Source organism: Erythrolamprus reginae, chromosome 1 (assembly GCF_031021105.1).
Source record: "Erythrolamprus reginae isolate rEryReg1 chromosome 1, rEryReg1.hap1, whole genome shotgun sequence".
Classification (NCBI taxonomy): domain Eukaryota; kingdom Metazoa; phylum Chordata; class Lepidosauria; order Squamata; family Dipsadidae; genus Erythrolamprus; species Erythrolamprus reginae.
Window position 1 is genome coordinate 259,965,606 of NC_091950.1, and position 18,057 is coordinate 259,983,662.

Genomic DNA, 18,057 nt, shown 5'->3' on the forward strand with positions numbered 1-18,057 from the left:
GAATGGCAAGATGCATATTTCAAATTCATTTAAAAAGAAACATATACCTTCAAAATTTTAATAATGAGGTACTAAAGTACTCTAATGTAATGTACTCTGAACTCTAATGACACTGTACAGTATCTATGGCATTATGTGTATCCAGTCACATTTATCATGTTTGTGGAGCTATGAAAAACTGATGGTGAGTTTTAGTACTCTTCAAAGCAAAGCAAATCCTGTTTGATTTTTAAAGTCCTATCCTGCCAAAGGCCAAGGTGTCTGAAGCAGCTGCAACAGCAGCTACTTGCTATTTTGTTTAATGCCAGCAGAGTGCAAAGAGAGACTGACTAGCGATGCAGTGCCAATAGCTTAATTTATAATCAAAGATGCAGTCACTGGCAGTGAATCGCAGAAGCTGCCACTGCTATTCATTGCAATTATTGTGTGCACGTGCCTCTCTTTGCTGAACTATATTTCATGGCTGATAGGGAGAACCTCTTACTCCTTTTCTGAGCTGTTCATATATTGAGATCCTTTTTTATAACTCACATCTTTGCCAGTTGGGGAAGTAGCCAGCAGGATGAAGGCTTTTCTTTACTGGTGTCTGATTATGATATTCTGTCCTCAGAGCAGCCACCTGATATTAGCACTGGATGACTCACATCTTGTTTCACATCTGATTACCCATTGCTGTTTGATGCTCAGTGCTACACTGTAATGTGTATATGTAGAAAAGTAATATCATTTGCCAGGCATAAAACTATTTTAAGCATGCATGACAAAATAAATGAGAGACAGCAATTGTAAATGCAGTTGTAATACATTCAAAGAATTACAAAAACTAGAACATAATATTTTTAATCTGCAAATTAGTTGTAAATGATAGATTTAATCATTTGACAAGGTTAGAGTTTCTAAAATGGGAAACCAATATTGCAGAAGAGACGGAGTAACGACACGGACACAAGAGCTGGATTTAAACTGGGTCATTTTTATTAATAATAAATTAGCATAATTTATTCAATTAAATTAGCATAAATTAACATACCCAACTATGACCCAAACAATGGACCTGCAGGGTCAAACAAATGCTTCCGGGGCGGAAAATGACGTCAGATAAACTTCCTGGGCAACTTATGGGCATAGCTCCATGCTAGTCCAGGTGAGGGACCCCTCCCTCACCTGAGACCCTGCCATGCACTTGCATGGGGGGGGTCCCGCTGGCTAACCCCTAACAGGGGACTTAAAGGTGCGGGACCCAAAGACAGGTTCCCCCCAACTGCTCAGGTCGCTTCCACCACAAGCTTGGAGAGAACCTGTCAATCATCCCCAAAGATGCCCAAGGGAGAACACGCAGTTGCTAAACCACCACCCAGTTTTCCGCCCCTAACCTGCCTACCCAAATGACCAAAGGTAAGCCAATTATCCTAACAGGTGCAAGCACCCCCTAACCGCACATCCATCTCCCCAGTGTGGAATGGGCGAAAAAACGGCCCGGCTAAAAGGCAAAGCTGCAAAAAATTCCCATTCGGCCCCCCTTGGGGCGACCCACAATAGCACACTGCAAAATAGGGAGGGCGGGTGGGTGTCTGCTCTTCTGCAAGGTCTGGGCGAAAAGGCCGAGCCCGGGCCTGCACGCCCTTAAATAGGGCCGGCAAGCCCCGCCCGGACCTGTCAACAGTCAGGCTACGTCGGCCTGACTCTCGGCCGAAGTCTTGCCTCACGAGACTTCGACCGAGACCCAAGATGGCGGCCGCCAGGAGTCCGGTGTCTGCCCGACCCTCCTGCAAATGCCGCCGGCGGGTAAGTCCGCCGGCGCTATTTCCTGGATCGAATATAGCAATCCTGGATGGATGGCTTCCAGCCTCTTTTCGATCTACCTGATAGACTCTTAGCTTAGTTTTTTTTTAAAAAGCTAATTTCTCTGGGGACATAAATTTCATAGGATTGCAAGATGGAAAAAAATTGTATGGCATGCAGTAGAATTAACCTTTCACCAACAACATTTTTATGATCCTTTTTAGTATTTTCCTCAGTGAGGCAAGTAACTTTAAAAAAAAAAGATTAATGGTAGTTGTTGTTTTTAATAAACCTAATTTCTGATAGAAATGTTTGTCTATGGTATATATGTGTATATTTGTAGTGTGAATGACTATGTACATATTGCTTTTATGCTATTTCAATTCAATACCAGAAATTGTAGATCCTATGTAAAAAGAGATACTCCATGTCAACTTCAAAGCATCCCTACGCCATCATCATGTCTTTTAGTTGAACACTATTGAATCCTTTTAGGATGCCAGTTTACCATAGTTACAAAACCCAGATTATTCTATTTAATCTACATTCCTTATTGTAATGAAAGATGATGTATTTTGTTATTCTCTCACTTTGGATTTTGTTTTATATTAAATGCAGCTGGCAGGGATACATCAATTTCCAAAAGATTAGATTGATGTATGTTACCTTTTTTTATCAGCTCCTTGTGGATATAATGTAACATCTCAGAATGGCACTGTGTATTCACCAGGATTTCCAGATGAATATCCAAATTCAAAAGATTGTACATGGCTTATAACTGTAGCCCAGGGTCATGGAATCTACATCAATTTTACATTACTCCAAACAGAATTGGTGAATGACTACATTGCAGTATGGTATGTTAATAATTACTGTGAAGAGTGATATTGGGGTGTTTCCCCATCTTTATATGACTAAATTTAAATTATATATAGCACATGTTCCAGCACAGCATATTTTGTTTAATTAGCAAATTTCTTGTTCTGCTTAGCAAGCCACTTCAGAAGCTTCTTGTGAGAAAAAAATGTTTTATCTATATGGATATAAAAACACTATCAAGGAATTATACCTTATTTTTGCATGGAAAACTAATAGGATTTTGAAAACTTCCCCAAATTTATTTCTGTCCCATCTTATACTGAACAAGTCACAACAAGGTTAATTTGAGTAATGACTGTGCCTTTCTTCCCTTTTAATTTATTTATTTATTGGATTTGTATGCCGCCCCTCTCCAGAGACTCGATGGCTCTTTTACGTTTTCCCCTTTTCACAATAATCTAAACTAAATTTTATTTTTTAAAAATTAAGAAGAAAATATAAAAACTTCCTCAACTTTAGGAAGTCACACATAAACCGTTCAGTGGCAAACAAGTTAACAATTTAGAGGTGTTTAGATCAAAAACAGCATTTTAAAGCAATTTCCCATAGCGTGCTATCCAAGACAACATGAAACCAATTCAAACTCTGAAGCATCAGCTGCTCAAAGAGCCCAAATATATACACAATAACTAAATTTCCACAGATACTAGAAACTTCAGAATTAACAGTTATCAGAAGTTATTTGAATACATTCCGAAGTAAATCAAAGATCTAGTTATAGATTTTTGGCTAGCCCTAACCCTATGTCTCCTTTAATTTCTTTACTCTGTGGTTTCTTTCCCCAACCCAAAAATCTTTAACCTCAGATTGTCTAGAGTTGACCTCTCCCCCTTTTTAAGAGATTTGTAAGAGGCATGCATAAGGGCACCATTGTGCCTACTGTCCCTATCCTAATGTCCTATTATCTTCTTTTATCATTACTTTCTACTTATGTTATGCTTATGCGAACGACAATTCTATACTTATTTGGCAGACAAACAAACAAATACATAAATATTAATTTCAGTAGAAGAGATTATCTGTAGTTCAGAGTCGAACTTTGGAGTCCTAGGTGCTCTCTGAGCTTGGTAGTTTCTTTGCAGAATTTTCAGGGCCCAATTAGGCGACATCAGTGCATAAGCTGATGAGAGCATCAAGGATTCCACACTTCTTTAATTTCTCCAGAGATGGTGCTTCCCTTCTTCTTAAAGACAAACTCTTTGATTACCTAAATAGTGAGGGATTATCCAGAGGAATCATTTCTTGCTTATGTGAGGAATGATAATGTCACATTCCAGAAGAACCTATTGAAAAATTTTGTGTACTTCTTGCTTGGGATAGAGCTGACAGGCTAAAGTACTACAAAGGATAGGTTGGTTTCACAACAGCAGCAATGAATGAAGTCACGTCATAGTGAGATGGGCAGCAAACAAAATTAATAAACAAACCAACGCACAAATAAATAAAATGAAGGAATTAGAACAATTTCAGGACAAAAATAATGCATGTTACTTTAAAAAAAAAGTTAAACTTTTCACAATTAAAGGTTGTTTAAATTTAATTCTCATTTAGTTATAAGAGCCTATGCACCAAAGACAAATTCTTTGTGTGTCCAATATTTATACAATATTTATTGTGTGTCCAATAAAGAATTCTATTTTATTCTATTCCATTCTATTCTATTCTGACAAATTTGAATACAAATGAATAGCTATGCTACAATTGTTTAAATTATCCTCACTTCCTGAAGGTTTAAAGTTGCTGTCAATCTACAATACCATGACTGTAAAATTTAATTACAATATTTTGCTGAAACAGTTTTCTTTCTGGGTTCCTAGGGATGGTCCAGACCAAAACTCACCCCAGCTGGGAGTGTTCAGTGGGAACACAGCTCTGGAAACTGCCTTTAGCTCCAGTAATCAAGTCCTCCTCAAGTTTCACAGTGATTTCTCCACTGGAGGATTCTTTGTTCTCAATTTTCATGGTCAGTATTCTTTTTCTCATCTAACAAATGATATATGTGTGGGAAAGATAAGGAGAGTCAGACAGCATGGGGTAATTTAAAAGAATATTTTATTTCTATTGTTGTCAGAATAAATTAGATTACTTCAATTGGCATGCTATTTTATTTAATGAAAATCTTTATCAACCTCTATTATCTTAAGCAAAAGGAGAGGTAAATCTTTAATACATGTTATTTTGCTTTAAATATTTTAAGGGAAAGCCCTAAGCGCTTAATCCAGACCACACACTTCTAAGTAAATGCTAAGGGCTTGGGGCTGGGGGTATTAGCAAAACACATTGTTATTCTAATTTCCTGTTTAAAAAGCTTGAACTATTCAGACACGGGACGTTTTCTCATTTGAATGACATATAGAATGACAGCATTTCTGCCGATATTGTCAGGAAAAAAGAGATCCATACAGCAAGAAGAAATTTCTAAAGATGCTGCTTGTGTTATTTAAGATATTTTTTATTCATTTTCATTTTCTCACAGACATATTTTTAAGGAAGGACAGTAATTGTAAGAAAAGTAGACGAGACCTTTGGCTATATTGAAATGGCAGGGAAAGTAATGAAGGAGAATGTGTATGGCATATTTACATTTCTATACAAGCATGTACATATTCTCCATAAGAAATTAAAGTTAACAAAATATTTTCTTTTGATTTGTACAAAGGTAAGCATACATGAGCACTATAATCCCAATAGTCCACCTGGGAATATAGATGTAAATAATATATTTTTCACATAGTTTTTCACTATTGCTTATTTTTTACAGATGCCTATTTTCCAACTGTGTTATAATATTTGTACATCACCCCACCTTTTCCTCAAATATTGTTAGATGGCATTCACCATATAGTGAAATTTGTCTTCAAACCCTTACTAATCCAGTTTTCAACTGATTCCATAGCATATCAGCTTAAGAAGTGCCAGTCTCCTCCAGCAGTTCCACATGCTGAATTGCTTGCTGAAGATGATGATTTTGAAATAGGTAAAAATATCTATATTTCCCCATGTATTGTCAATTCAGACTGCTACTTAATTGATGTTATTAGTACATTTCAAATAATTCAATTTCCCTGGAAATTGTTATTATTATTAAAATGCTCTTTGGAAGATGTGTAGTTTATTTGTATTCACCTAAGTATACTTAGATGGAAGCCTTCCAGGTTTTTTAAAAAATAATGCTTAATGCTTTAAACATTAAATTTCTTAAAATGAAAATTAAGGTAAAGTTAAAGGTTCTCCTCGCATATACTGCATATGCTAGTTATTTCTGATCCTAGCAGGCAGTGCTCATCTCCATTTCAAAGTCAAAGAGCTAGCTCTGTTCAAAGACGTCTCCATGGTCAGGTGGCTGGCATAACTCCGAGTCTATGGAGAGGGGCAACAAATCAAATCAAATCAAATCAAAAAACAAACTAAACTAAACTAAACTAAATTAAACTAAACTAAATGCTGAAGGGTCACAAAACACTGTTACCTTCCCACCAAAGGCGATCACTATTTTCTACCTGCATTTTTACATGCTTTCAAACTGTTAGGTTGACAGAACCTGAGACAAGTAACAGGAGCTCACTCCATTATGCGGCACGAGGGATTCGAACCACCAAACTGCTTTCTTCTGATTGACAAGCTCAGCATCTTAGCTACTGAGCCACCACATCCCCCCAAAAATGCAACTTAGTAAATCTATATTAATTACCTTTCCCCCCAATCTTTATATCTATTGTATTCTACTCAGAGCTTTTTCAGCATAGAACAATGTAGAAATACCAGTATTAAATAATCAAAAATGACAACCACTAAGGCTACAGGTATAAATATATAATACACATTTATGTTGTTTGATTATTTCCAATACAACTATATTACATGATTGTTATTTCTCATGGTGATATATTTTTCATTTTAAAAAGTGACTCCAAATTCTAATTCTCCTGGTAGTGGGGCATATTGATTGGGAAAAAATTGCAATATTGGAAAGCACAATTGTGATACAGAGAAAATGTTATAAGAAAATAAGGAATGTGCTTACAATAAGTTATATCAAATACAGGAGAGGGGCGGCATACAAATCTAATAAATAATAATAAAATAATAATAATAATAAATGCATTTCAGTGGGAAAATTGTAACTAAAAAGAAGTAGTTAGAAATCATTCCAGCATGTTTACAAGATATTCCCTTAATTAAAAGTCTAGAAATTAAAACTGTGTTAATGATGAAATCCTAGATGCATATATAAGTCCTGCTAAAAAAGACTTGTTAAAGGCATACAAATTTAGTCCTGCATAAACATATTTCAGATTTAAGTGCATGTTAAAATTGTATTAAAATCCCATTGAATTTAACCAAAAAAAGTTGTATGATATTCAAGAAAACCATGAGCACTTTGTTTCTAGTGAGAACAAATTGAATATGTTACAGTTCTTGACATATGACTGTAATAGAACCTGCCCATTTTTGTCATATGTTGCAAAGGTTCTAAAATCTCAGTTTTGTCAAAAACTTAAAGATGGGAATGATGATAGGAAATCCTAAGACTTTAGGAATCGAAGTTGATCTAGCCATGTACCTAGAAAGAAAAAACAAGACTGCACTTCCCAGTCCGAGGGAATACTGTAATCTGGTGCCTTTCCTAACTTTAGCTAATTAATTAATTCATATATTTCTGAAAATGAGACAGAAGGGTCAATGTGAAAGTGATAATTTCCTCTTCTAAGCTGAAACAATGGAATTTTTGTGCTGTAGGAAAGCCAATTTCCCCTTTTGTAAAAGGCAGGATGGATGAATGGATGGATAGAAAGATGAATGGATGGATGGATGGATGGAGAGAGAGGGGGGAGCAGGCACACTGGCAGGCAGACAGAACATTTTCCATACCACATTTCCATGAAAGACACCGGCTAAGCCTTAGTACCTCTACTTAAAAACTTAATTCATTCCATGACCAGGTTCTTTAGTAGAAAGGTTTGTAAGAAGAAGCAATTTTCCCCATAGTAATCAATGTAAAAGCAAATAATGTGTGTGATTGGGGAAACCACAGGGAGGGTAGTGGCCCTGTTTCCTCTCAGGAGATTCCTAGAGAGGCACCATGGAGGCTTTTCCCTCCCTTTTCCGGCCCTGTTTCCTCCCAGGAGATTCCTAGAGAGGCCCCACGGAGGCTTCTCCCTGCCTTTTCCAGTTACAGTTTCGGAGGCAAAAATCTTGAACACCATAGTTCTTATCTAAAAAAGTTCATAAGTAGAGGCTTTCTTAGGTAGAGGTACCACTGTAAATCCATGTGCCATGTAGCATTCCCTGATCATGTTTGAGCCAGTAGTAATTTTTAAATACATTTTTGCCATATGCTGCAAGTGCAATAAGAATCCAATTTAAATGCAGGCATGCTCTCAAGCTAAGATAGCAGGCTGTATTCTAGTCCACAAAGACATACATGTACAGTGGCACACATTTTTATACTAACTAAAGAAGAAAATGTAGAGTAAGAATGGATGAACTTGCTGAGATAGCTACATTGTTCTGTTTAATTAGAGAAAAGACAGCATGTTTATTGCTGACTGGGAAATCTTTTATAGACCTTTTATTATAAAACAACAACGAAAAGAGCACAGGATCTACGGTACTGACTATTAAATAGACTAAATTGTAGAAAGAAGGGAGTCATGATTTATTGTGATTAGGGTTTTATTATGGGGTTTTTACTATTATTATTGTTATCATGGTTTTTTATGTACGTCACCCAGAGTCCATTTTGAAGTTGGGCGGCTCATAAATCTTACAAAATAAAATAAATAAAATAAATGATGTAATCTTAGAGAAAGAGGTGAATCTAGAATAGTACTTATAACTGCTGTAAAAAAAAAGAAGTTGTGTGTTTATTATATATCTTTTCCTTTTTAAATTTTTCATCTAACTTTTTTTGCACTTTAGCTTTCTCTTTTATTACTTCCTTTTTCCGTTTTTCCTTCTGATTCTATTTTGATTTGTATTATCTTTTTACATATATATATATACATACATACATACATACATACATACATACATACATACATACATGTATATGATGTGTGGATCTGGTTGAAGCAATGATAGAAAGATATGGAAAGTTATGGCAAATAATTGTTGCTGTAATCTAGATTTCAATATGTTTTGATTTCCTTTTCTTTTTAAATTATTTCAGGAGACTTTGCCAAATACAAATGTCACCCCGGCTACACTTTGGTTGGAAATGACATGATGTTCTGTAAGTTAAAAGACCAACTTCAGTTTGAGGGCTCTCCCCCAGTTTGTGAAGGTATGTATGAAATGTCTATACCATATAGAGAGCTTATGATTAAGAAGTTTTCACATATTGTATTCAATATTTAAATTAGCTTTAAATAAAAAATGTGATAATTAGGAAATATAATGAACATGTATTGAAATGGATTCTCAATATAAATTTTTTATTTCTCCATAGGGAGTGGAACTAAACTCCAAGGATGGGGAGTCATTGCCCTTTAGCCAATCAGAACTGAGTCTCAAGTATAAAAGTACCCCTCTACTGTCACCCCCCCTTTTTTGACTCAGTCCTAGCCATAAAGCCCAAGTGTTCTCCCATCCTTGGAAGGTACCAGCTATCAGTATCCTGTTTTACCATCTTATTGAGTGAGTTACCTCCCCAGTGACACCTGTCACTCAATTTGGTAGAGGGGGGCAACAGGCTCTTGCCTGCTTGCTCTTGAGCTTCCAGCCAAAGGCTCGCATTCACTTAAAGTGCCAGGCAAGGACCAGGTTCTTTTCTCGGTGCTGGGCTTGGGTGACAGGGCTGGTCTTCTTTGTGATCTGATAGGTAGAAAGGTTGGACTGCTGAGGAGACTCTTTACATTCAATAAGTGGAAGACGTCAAGTACTTGGTCAGATGATGTACCTCTTGTGTTTGGAGAGTCGGCAAGGCACTCCTCAACTGGTCTCCATAGTGGCGAGCATTGCTGCCTGGATCTGAGGTCTATATCTGTTAATTAAGTGGGCCAGCTTCAACCTTTAGTGTGAAAAGCTGTGAGTCAACCTTTCGAGCCTCCAGTGGCATTGTCAATTGTCATTGGCTCAGCCTCTTGCCTGACACTCCCATGCTACCTGGCAACAGAGCTCTCTGTCCCCTTCCCATCCTCACTGAAATAAACTAACCGGGTTGCCTGGTGATATGCCATCCTCCAGGCCACATCACTTTTTTCAAAATCTGCAATCTGCTGCTTGTAGCCTACAACTCACATAGCAGCTTCCAAATCCAGGGAGATGGCTGAGAGGTCCAACAAGGGCAAAAAAACAAAACAAACAAACAAAAGGGGGACATGCCAATTAGGTAGAAGGTTCACAGCAAGGGGCTCCCCCTCCTCTCCCTCTTCCTCTGCAGTTAGGGAGTGATCCACCCATGACCGCCAACCTCACCCTCCACTGCCAAAGTCAAAGCCAGCCATGGGAGCTCTTAAAACCTTCATAGGGGCCAGAGAGGGATCTATGCCCAGAGAGATACACACCAGGCAACCTCCTCCAGGCACTGGGATAGCTCCTCCAAGGACCCCCCCCTTCCAGGGGAAAGAGCAGCAGCTCACACTATGATGGGTCAGCCAGGCTGGGCACTCCTCCAACAAGAAGGGGACAGTCTTGGAAGCAGGGCAGAGTCACAGACATGCATCTGGTCGCTCTTCTGATGCCCTGTCTCTGGACAATCTAGACCTTTGCCTACCAGAGGTGGACATTTGGGGCTCCTTTGGAACTGCCCAAGACACAGAGCCCAGGCTTGAGTCAAGCCTCCCCATCGTGGACCCCCGGCACAGCAGGGAGGTCCAGGACAGAATCAATGCCACCATCAAGGCAGGCATCAATGAAATGTCTAGTTCATCCCAGGTGCACCTGGACCAATTTCCTAGCACCCCAGAGACTACACAACAAGATGTGGCACCATTGCTTCAAGGGGGGTATGACAGGGCAGTCCCTTGGCTCTCTAGAGAACACGGAGGAAGGTTAACTCATGGAGGAACAGTTGGAGCCAGACCACATGGGCCTCCAGATATCTGAGTATGAGGACCTGCATCTAGAACCACCATTGTCCATGGGTTTATTTCATCCCGGGCATTCTCTTTTACAGTCCAGTCCAGGCACTTTATTCCAATGCCCAGATGCCTGGGAACTCCGAGGAGCTCCTCCGGCTGAAGGACCGTCAGATAGAGATGGCACAGTAGAGGTCACACCAGGCAAGAACCACTACCACGACCTCCTTCTTCTGCCATTCCTCCCTCAAATGGCTGCATACCCTGCAGGAACATCATCTGGCATCAAATAAGCGATCTAAATAAACTCCTCGCCACTGCCCAATGATACCTGGGTCTAGGAAACCATATCAACTAGTCTCTCACTTGAATTCCTCTCCTCCACCACCCTGAGGTTTTTCCTCCACTGTCCCTTGCCCTTGAATGCCACCCAGAGGGTCCTCATGGGAGATTGGGTCTATGGGCAGAGTGTCACCTGCATGCTCTAGTAGCGGAGCACGTTTCTGGGGTGAGCAATGTGACAGTAGACTGGCTCAACCACCATGAACTCGATGAGGTGGAGTGGAGCCTCCATCCAGATCAATTCCAGCAACTTCAGGCTGCCAGTCATGGACCTCTTCGCTACTCCTGTAAATGCACAACTGACCAGGTTCCTGACCAGGTATCAGACTCAGGGGGCAGAGGAAATGGATGCTATTCACTGTGTCTGGTCCAAAGGAATGCTATTTGCATTCACCCCCTTCCATTAATCCCCAAGGTGAAGCAGGAGAAGGCCAAGGTGGCCCAGGAGAGCCTGGTTTTTATGTCCCTCTCTATAATCCCTCCTTGCAGGAGCCCTCTGACAGAGTGGTCACTTGCCCAGAGTGGTCACTTGCCCCCTCCTTGGAGAATTCTTCTGACAGAGTGGTCGCTTGCCCAGGGGTCAGTTCAACATCCAGATCTGTGCTAGTTACAATTGACTGCCTGATGCTTGAGTGATTCACTCTGACAAAATGTCCCCGAAGACATTTTACAGATTATGTTGGCCTCCAGGAGGCCATTCACAGAACAAATATATTTGGCTACGTGGAGGGCTTTATGCAACAAGTGTGGAAAGGTGGGGCATTCCCCAGTTGACTTGTCCGTTATTAATATCCTCCAGTTCTTGCACCAAAATCTGGCCAGAGTGTGTTTCCCCAAACACACTCTGTTGCCAGTTTTCAGTTATTTCAACAGTCCTGTCTTGCGAGTGCCTGGATGCCCTGTCTGCTCCTCCCTTACTTCACAGTTTTCTGAAAGGGGTGGCCAATAGCTGTCTACCCGCAGTCCATTGATTCCTGACTTGGGACCTGACCAAGGTTCTACAGGCTTATTCGGGGACCCCTTTGAACCCTTAGCAACTCTCTCAGACATTTGACTTAAGGGTAGTCTTCCTCATAATGGTGATATCATCCTGCCGAATCTCCGAGTTAGCTGCCTTAGCTGATTTGTGTGTTTTCCACTCAGACAGGGTGGTACTTAGACTTGACCCTACCTTGGTTCCAAAGGTGAACTCCTACTTTCACAGGGCACATGAAATAGTCCTCCCCAGCTTTTATCCTGTTTCCACCACTGGTAATGAAGAGCACTGGCATCAGCTAGACATGTGTAGGGCCCTAGAGATTTATGTACAGTGTACCTCTTTGTTTCACAAGACAGAGGGACTCTTTGTTTCCTTTCTACTGTTTTCTCTGGGTCATAAGGCTTCATCTTCAATGGTGGGTAATGGGATTCATGCAGTTATTACTCTGTCCAATGACTGTCTTTCTTTGCTAAAACCTTCTACTGTGACAGTGCATTCTACACAGCACTACAACCACCACTACTTGGTCAATGAAGCATCCATTGATGAGCTTTGCTACACGGCCAGCTGGTCCTCCCCAATGCTGTTTATCTAGCACTATAAACTGGGCATTTTTGCCTCACAGGAGGCAGCCTTTAGGCAACAGGTATTGCAACAAATGACTATGGATGATGGGGATGCCATCCAGGGTTGCTCTTACCCTCCCAAGTGACAGGGGTCTTTGGTATGTCCCATCCTTGTAGGCTAGCTCCACCTACTATGGAGAATGGGCACTGGATCTACCTGATATGCCCCTTATCTGATTTGGTTGTGAGGTATCATGACTCTTTATACAGAGGATTTTTGTGACTGATATGGAAGAAATATGCTAAGTTTGACCTCATTAAAAGAGGGAGGGATGACAATACAGGGGTGATTTTATACTCGACTTGGTCCTGATTTGCTAAAGGGCAGTGTCTTCCCATCCTTGGAGACTAGCTCCACCCTACAAGAAGGGGTGTATCAGGTAGGTCCAATTCCTATTTTGTTCTCAGAGGTTTAATATTTGAAACAAACTATTTCTATATATTTTTTTTACACTTCATTATTCATGGATGTGTAGACATTTAACTCCAATATGTGTTTCTCTGCCAGAATTTTTAAAGTAGTGATGTTTTATTATAAGAAATACATGTAATCAGAACAATTTTAAATAGTTTTCCCTCTCTGATTTCTTAGCTGTGAAGGGACAGAAATTGAATGATTTCAGAATAAATATAGGTAAAAACAGAATACTGAACTTTTTTAGCAATAGATATTGTGCCCTATGAAGTGACATATATTAGAGGCAGCAAGTCAAGGGACAAAACATAGAATCAATTGCATATCAGATTTATATGAAAATTCCAATAAATCTGTCTTTTTACTGGAAATACTAGAACCATGCTGCAATACTTTCAATGTATACTGCTCAAACAAATAAAGGTAACACTCAAATAACACATCCTAGATCTGAATGAATGAAATATTCACATTGAACACTTTGTTCTGTACAAAGTTGAATGTGCACAACAGCATTTGAAATTGATTGTCAATCAGTGTTGCTTTCTAAGTGGATAGTTTGATTTCACAGAAATTTGATTTACTTGGAGTTATATTATGTTGTTTAAGTGTTCCCTTTATTTTTTGAGCAGTGTATGTGCTAGACTTCCATATGTGCCCAGAGGTTGTTGGATTCTTGGCATACTGCCATATTATATGAGTTTAAGACAGTGTTTTAATTTATTGATTAGTGAAACGGCCAGTTTTTACTCTGTTAAGTCTTATTAAAAGTAAGAATAGTCTACTTATGCTTATTGCTAACAGTTACAGTATATCCACCATAGGTCCATACTCTTTATTTGAGTTTCTATGTGTAGAGGGCAAACGTTTCTAGTTTTTATGTTCATGAAAATTGTCCACATAATCATTATTCTGAGTTATCAATCATGGTTTTGTCTGTCCATTAGAAAAATCTTACAGATGACCACCTTTTATTCATGGAGAATGATATGGGGGCTGGGGGAGGTGTCCATTCCTCCTAAATACAAGTAGATAGGATCCACTTTTAAAAAGATTTATATGTCAAAAAGAAGATGGCCAGTGTGATAAGAATTTCAAGTCAGAACTCTGAAGTTTTAAATTTCACTGCATTCAAACAACCAAAAGTTATAGTTTATAGTTTATTAGATTTGTATGCCGCCCCCTCCGAAGACTCGAGGCGGCTCACAACGTAACAGTGATACAATACATTACAAAACCAATAGTAGAAAATTAAATCAAATTAAAAAACATTAATAACATAGTAAAATCCCTAACTATACAATCATACACATTCAACCTAAGTTGCCAGAAAACCTAATATTCCATAAACACTAAATATTCTATGTGAATAGTAGCAACTATAGAAACAATGGGACAATTACAATTTTCCTTTATTGGTAATTATACTACACTTATCATTTAATTCTAATATTTATTTGCTTTGTTGTTCACAATTCGGAAGTATTAGGGGGATCCTCTTTTAATGAGTATCTTATTTAGCAGCCATTTGCTGTAACAGTGGTGATAAAAAAGTAAATTAATAACCAAATTTATAGGGGGTTAAGTTAATACAGGTGATGTTATGATAAATATACATAGCATGTACATTTTTTTGTTGCATGACAATTTATTCGTTATATTACTAAAAATAGATTCAAGCTAAATAGATTATAAGTAAATATTATTCAAGAAGGACATTCCTTTAATTTTAGTTCACCATCAAGGTAAAGGTAGTTTATGTATTCAGATCTAGTTTCTGAAGCCTGCAAGGTTTTATGAAAGTAACATCTGTTATAATATATCTTGTTTCGAGGAGAAAAATCTGCATTTTTATTGATTTTGCTTCAATAAGCAATAAATTTTAAAACTAGATTGAACATCTTTCTTCATATTTATGAAAAAGTGGCAATTTAAGAAAGTAAACTCCTTTATTCCTCCCTCCCCTATTTTTTCCTATCTCCCTTGTATTTTATAGCACAATGCCCAGCAAATGAAATTCATACGGAGTCATCTGGTGTAATCCTCAGTCCAGGTTATCCCGGAAACTATCTCAATTCACAAACTTGTGCCTGGACTCTTAAAGTTGAACTAAATTATAACATCACCGTTTTTGTAGAATCGTTTCAAAGTGAAAAGCAATTTGATGAGCTGGAAATCTTTGATGGTGAGATTCTGTTTTTATTTGTTGGTTCAGTAATGTGAAAGGAATTAAAATTCATATGTGTTTCATTAGTCACAGTCTCCTTATATTCAATTTCACATATCTAGGTTTGGAAAAGAAAAATCAGACTTTGGTATCCAAGGGCTTTACATAGCTTCAGTTCCTGTGCCCCCCCCCCCCCCAAGCTGACTAAATTTCAGTCAGCTTTTCGCACCTCAGAAAATATTTTCATGGCGTTGTGCATAATATCATTTTCCTAATAGATAAAATAGCATTTAGCTTTATATACCGTTTCACAGTGCTGCACTCTAACCCCTGCCCCACTGAGGCTTTTTAAAATAGAAGCTTTGCAACAACAAGGTCCACTCTTAATATTAAATTGTGTAATTTGGTATTTATAAAAAATAGATCCATATCTTTTAATTCTAAACAAAGTATCCAGAAGGGATTCATTGGTGACAGAGAAGCACATTTCCATGTACAGAAGCTACTGTACATCTTTTGGAAGATTTCAGCATATTTTTCAAAGTAATCCCTGGCTGTCTATAGATGTGTGTACATACAATGTTGGTTTGTAATATTGAGAAAAGTGCACAATAACCGGGTGCAGTGGTTAGAGTGCAGTTCTGCAGGCTACTTCTGCTGATCACCAGCTGCCAGCAGTTAGGCAGATCGAATCTCACCAAACTCAAGGTTCCATCCTTCCAAGATGGGTAAAATAAGGACCCAGATTGTTGGGGGAAATATGCTGACTCTGTAAACCACTTAGAGAGGGCTGTAAAGCATTGTGAAGCAGTATATAAATCTAAATACTATTGCTACTGCTAATCCCAATAGCAGTCCCTACAGGCAGCAGGCAGGCGCACACACACACAAACCACACACACTTTGAAGGAGCTGTAGAATACATCCAATGGGCACATCTGCTTTTGTGCTTCAGGGAGAAATGTTTTCTTCACACTAATCTAGAGTGTTTTAAATGTGTTACACTTTCTTAATACATTCATTTCCATCACTCCTGAAGAAATGTGATTTCTTGTTGTTGATTATTTTCAGCCTTTTCAAACAAACCAGCCCAATGCTTTTTATCCTTATTTAGTCATTCAATATTAACTAATAACCCAATTGTCTACTTACCATTTTAGTTTTTTAATGTTTGGGTTTGTTCTTGTTTGAATTAGTTTGGATATAATGGCCTCTATCTGTACTGAACAGGTTGTTATCCCCATGAAACCTGTTTTTTTTTCTCAATACGAAATAGGAGAAAAGCTTCAAGCATATTCCACCCTACTTCTATTTAATGGGTTTATTCAGTTCTTTCCAAAACAAACCTGTATATTTACTGTTACTTTTGTTAAAATCAAAAGGTCTAAGATTTTCCCACTTTCTTTCTTTTAACAAATATTCCCTTCCCACTAAGAGCAACTTACTGATTTACTGATTCAAGTTTCAAGTCATAAGGAACCCTACTTTTAGCTGATTTTGACCACTTTGTATCTATTAAAAAGAACAATTACTAATACTTTGGACCACCTTATCATAGAATGTGATGACAGGCCTGTGATCTAATGCATGCAAATAATGCACGGCATCCAATTTTCAATTTAGTCTAAATGAATCCATATTGGAATTCAGACCACATTTTAATTTGACCAGCACTTGTGAAATGTCTCTTTAGTGTTATTGAAATAATTATTATTTCAAAGCATTTCCAATAACGCTAAGGATTATTAACATGTTGATATATTTTGCACAGGGTCTTCTGGACAAAGTCCTGTGCTGGTTGCTTTGAGTGGAAATCATACTGGGCAACTTAATTATACAAGCAAATCCAATCAGTTGTACCTGCGTTGGTCAACTGACCATGCAACTACTAAAAAAGGATTCAAGATACGTTATTCAGGTTAGTAGTCAATTTAGTGTTAAAGTCCAGCTTATAGTGTGCTCGTCAAAAGGAGAAGATTTATAAGAATGTGCAGAGACTGCATATCAATAAATAGCAAATACTTCTTGCAAAATTCTCTGGGTTTTTACTACTTGATGTCTACTCAATTAATAGAGCTACTGATAAACTCCTGGCATCTAGTAAACCTCTCCAGAATTTTACATCAGAACAGATGATAGTGGGCTGAAATAACCAGCTATCTTCTTTAAAATTCCATCTTCTTTTAAAACATACTTTGTACCAAATGCCTATATATTATAGAATTGTAATAAATATATTTACTGTCTACTTTTCCATGTGGTAAAAATAATTTGCAGGTGTTAGAATGACTTCCCATAGGAAAAAGTATTTGAAACCAGTGCCATATTATAATAGGTTTATATTAAGTGAAATTTATTTCTCATTTACAAATATGTTCTTTTTAAATAGATATGCCAGTTATATAAAACAAAACAAAACAACCTGAGAGACATCTTGAAGGGGAGATGGGAAACATAAAAATTTAATAACAATAGATAGATAAGTAGAGATAGATAGATGATGATAGATAGATAATGATAGGTAGGTAGGTAGATAGGTAGATAGGTAGATAGATAGATAGATAGATAGATAGATAGATAGATAGATAGATAGATAGATAAAAGTGTGAACATTAGTGTAATGTTACTTTTATTTTAAATTTCAGTTCAATTAATGAAAAGGATACTATTTTCTCTACAATAAAACTTTGAAAACTCAATAGTACTTTATAAAACAGATATATTTTTTTCTACCTGAAAGCATACTAACTGAAAGCTAATTACAATTTGTATGTTTGCGTGTGGTTTAATGCATCCAAAGTAAATTTCAGCCTCTCTCAATGGATTGCAAATGAAAAGGAGGAAAA

General features: G+C 37.9%; 1 protein-coding gene across 1 annotated transcript in view; it reads left to right on the forward strand.

Annotated features, from left to right (window-relative positions):
* Nucleotides 1-18,057, forward strand: part of CSMD1 (CUB and Sushi multiple domains 1) — a 1,071,884-nt gene that overhangs the window by 963,134 nt on the left and 90,693 nt on the right. Inside the window, exons 43-48 of the mRNA XM_070732892.1 lie at nucleotides 2,462-2,639; nucleotides 4,479-4,624; nucleotides 5,558-5,638; nucleotides 8,834-8,947; nucleotides 15,041-15,229; nucleotides 16,983-17,129. Of these exons, the coding sequence (XP_070588993.1) occupies nucleotides 2,462-2,639; nucleotides 4,479-4,624; nucleotides 5,558-5,638; nucleotides 8,834-8,947; nucleotides 15,041-15,229; nucleotides 16,983-17,129 (855 nt within the window). The remainder of the gene's footprint in view (nucleotides 1-2,461; nucleotides 2,640-4,478; nucleotides 4,625-5,557; nucleotides 5,639-8,833; nucleotides 8,948-15,040; nucleotides 15,230-16,982; nucleotides 17,130-18,057) is intronic.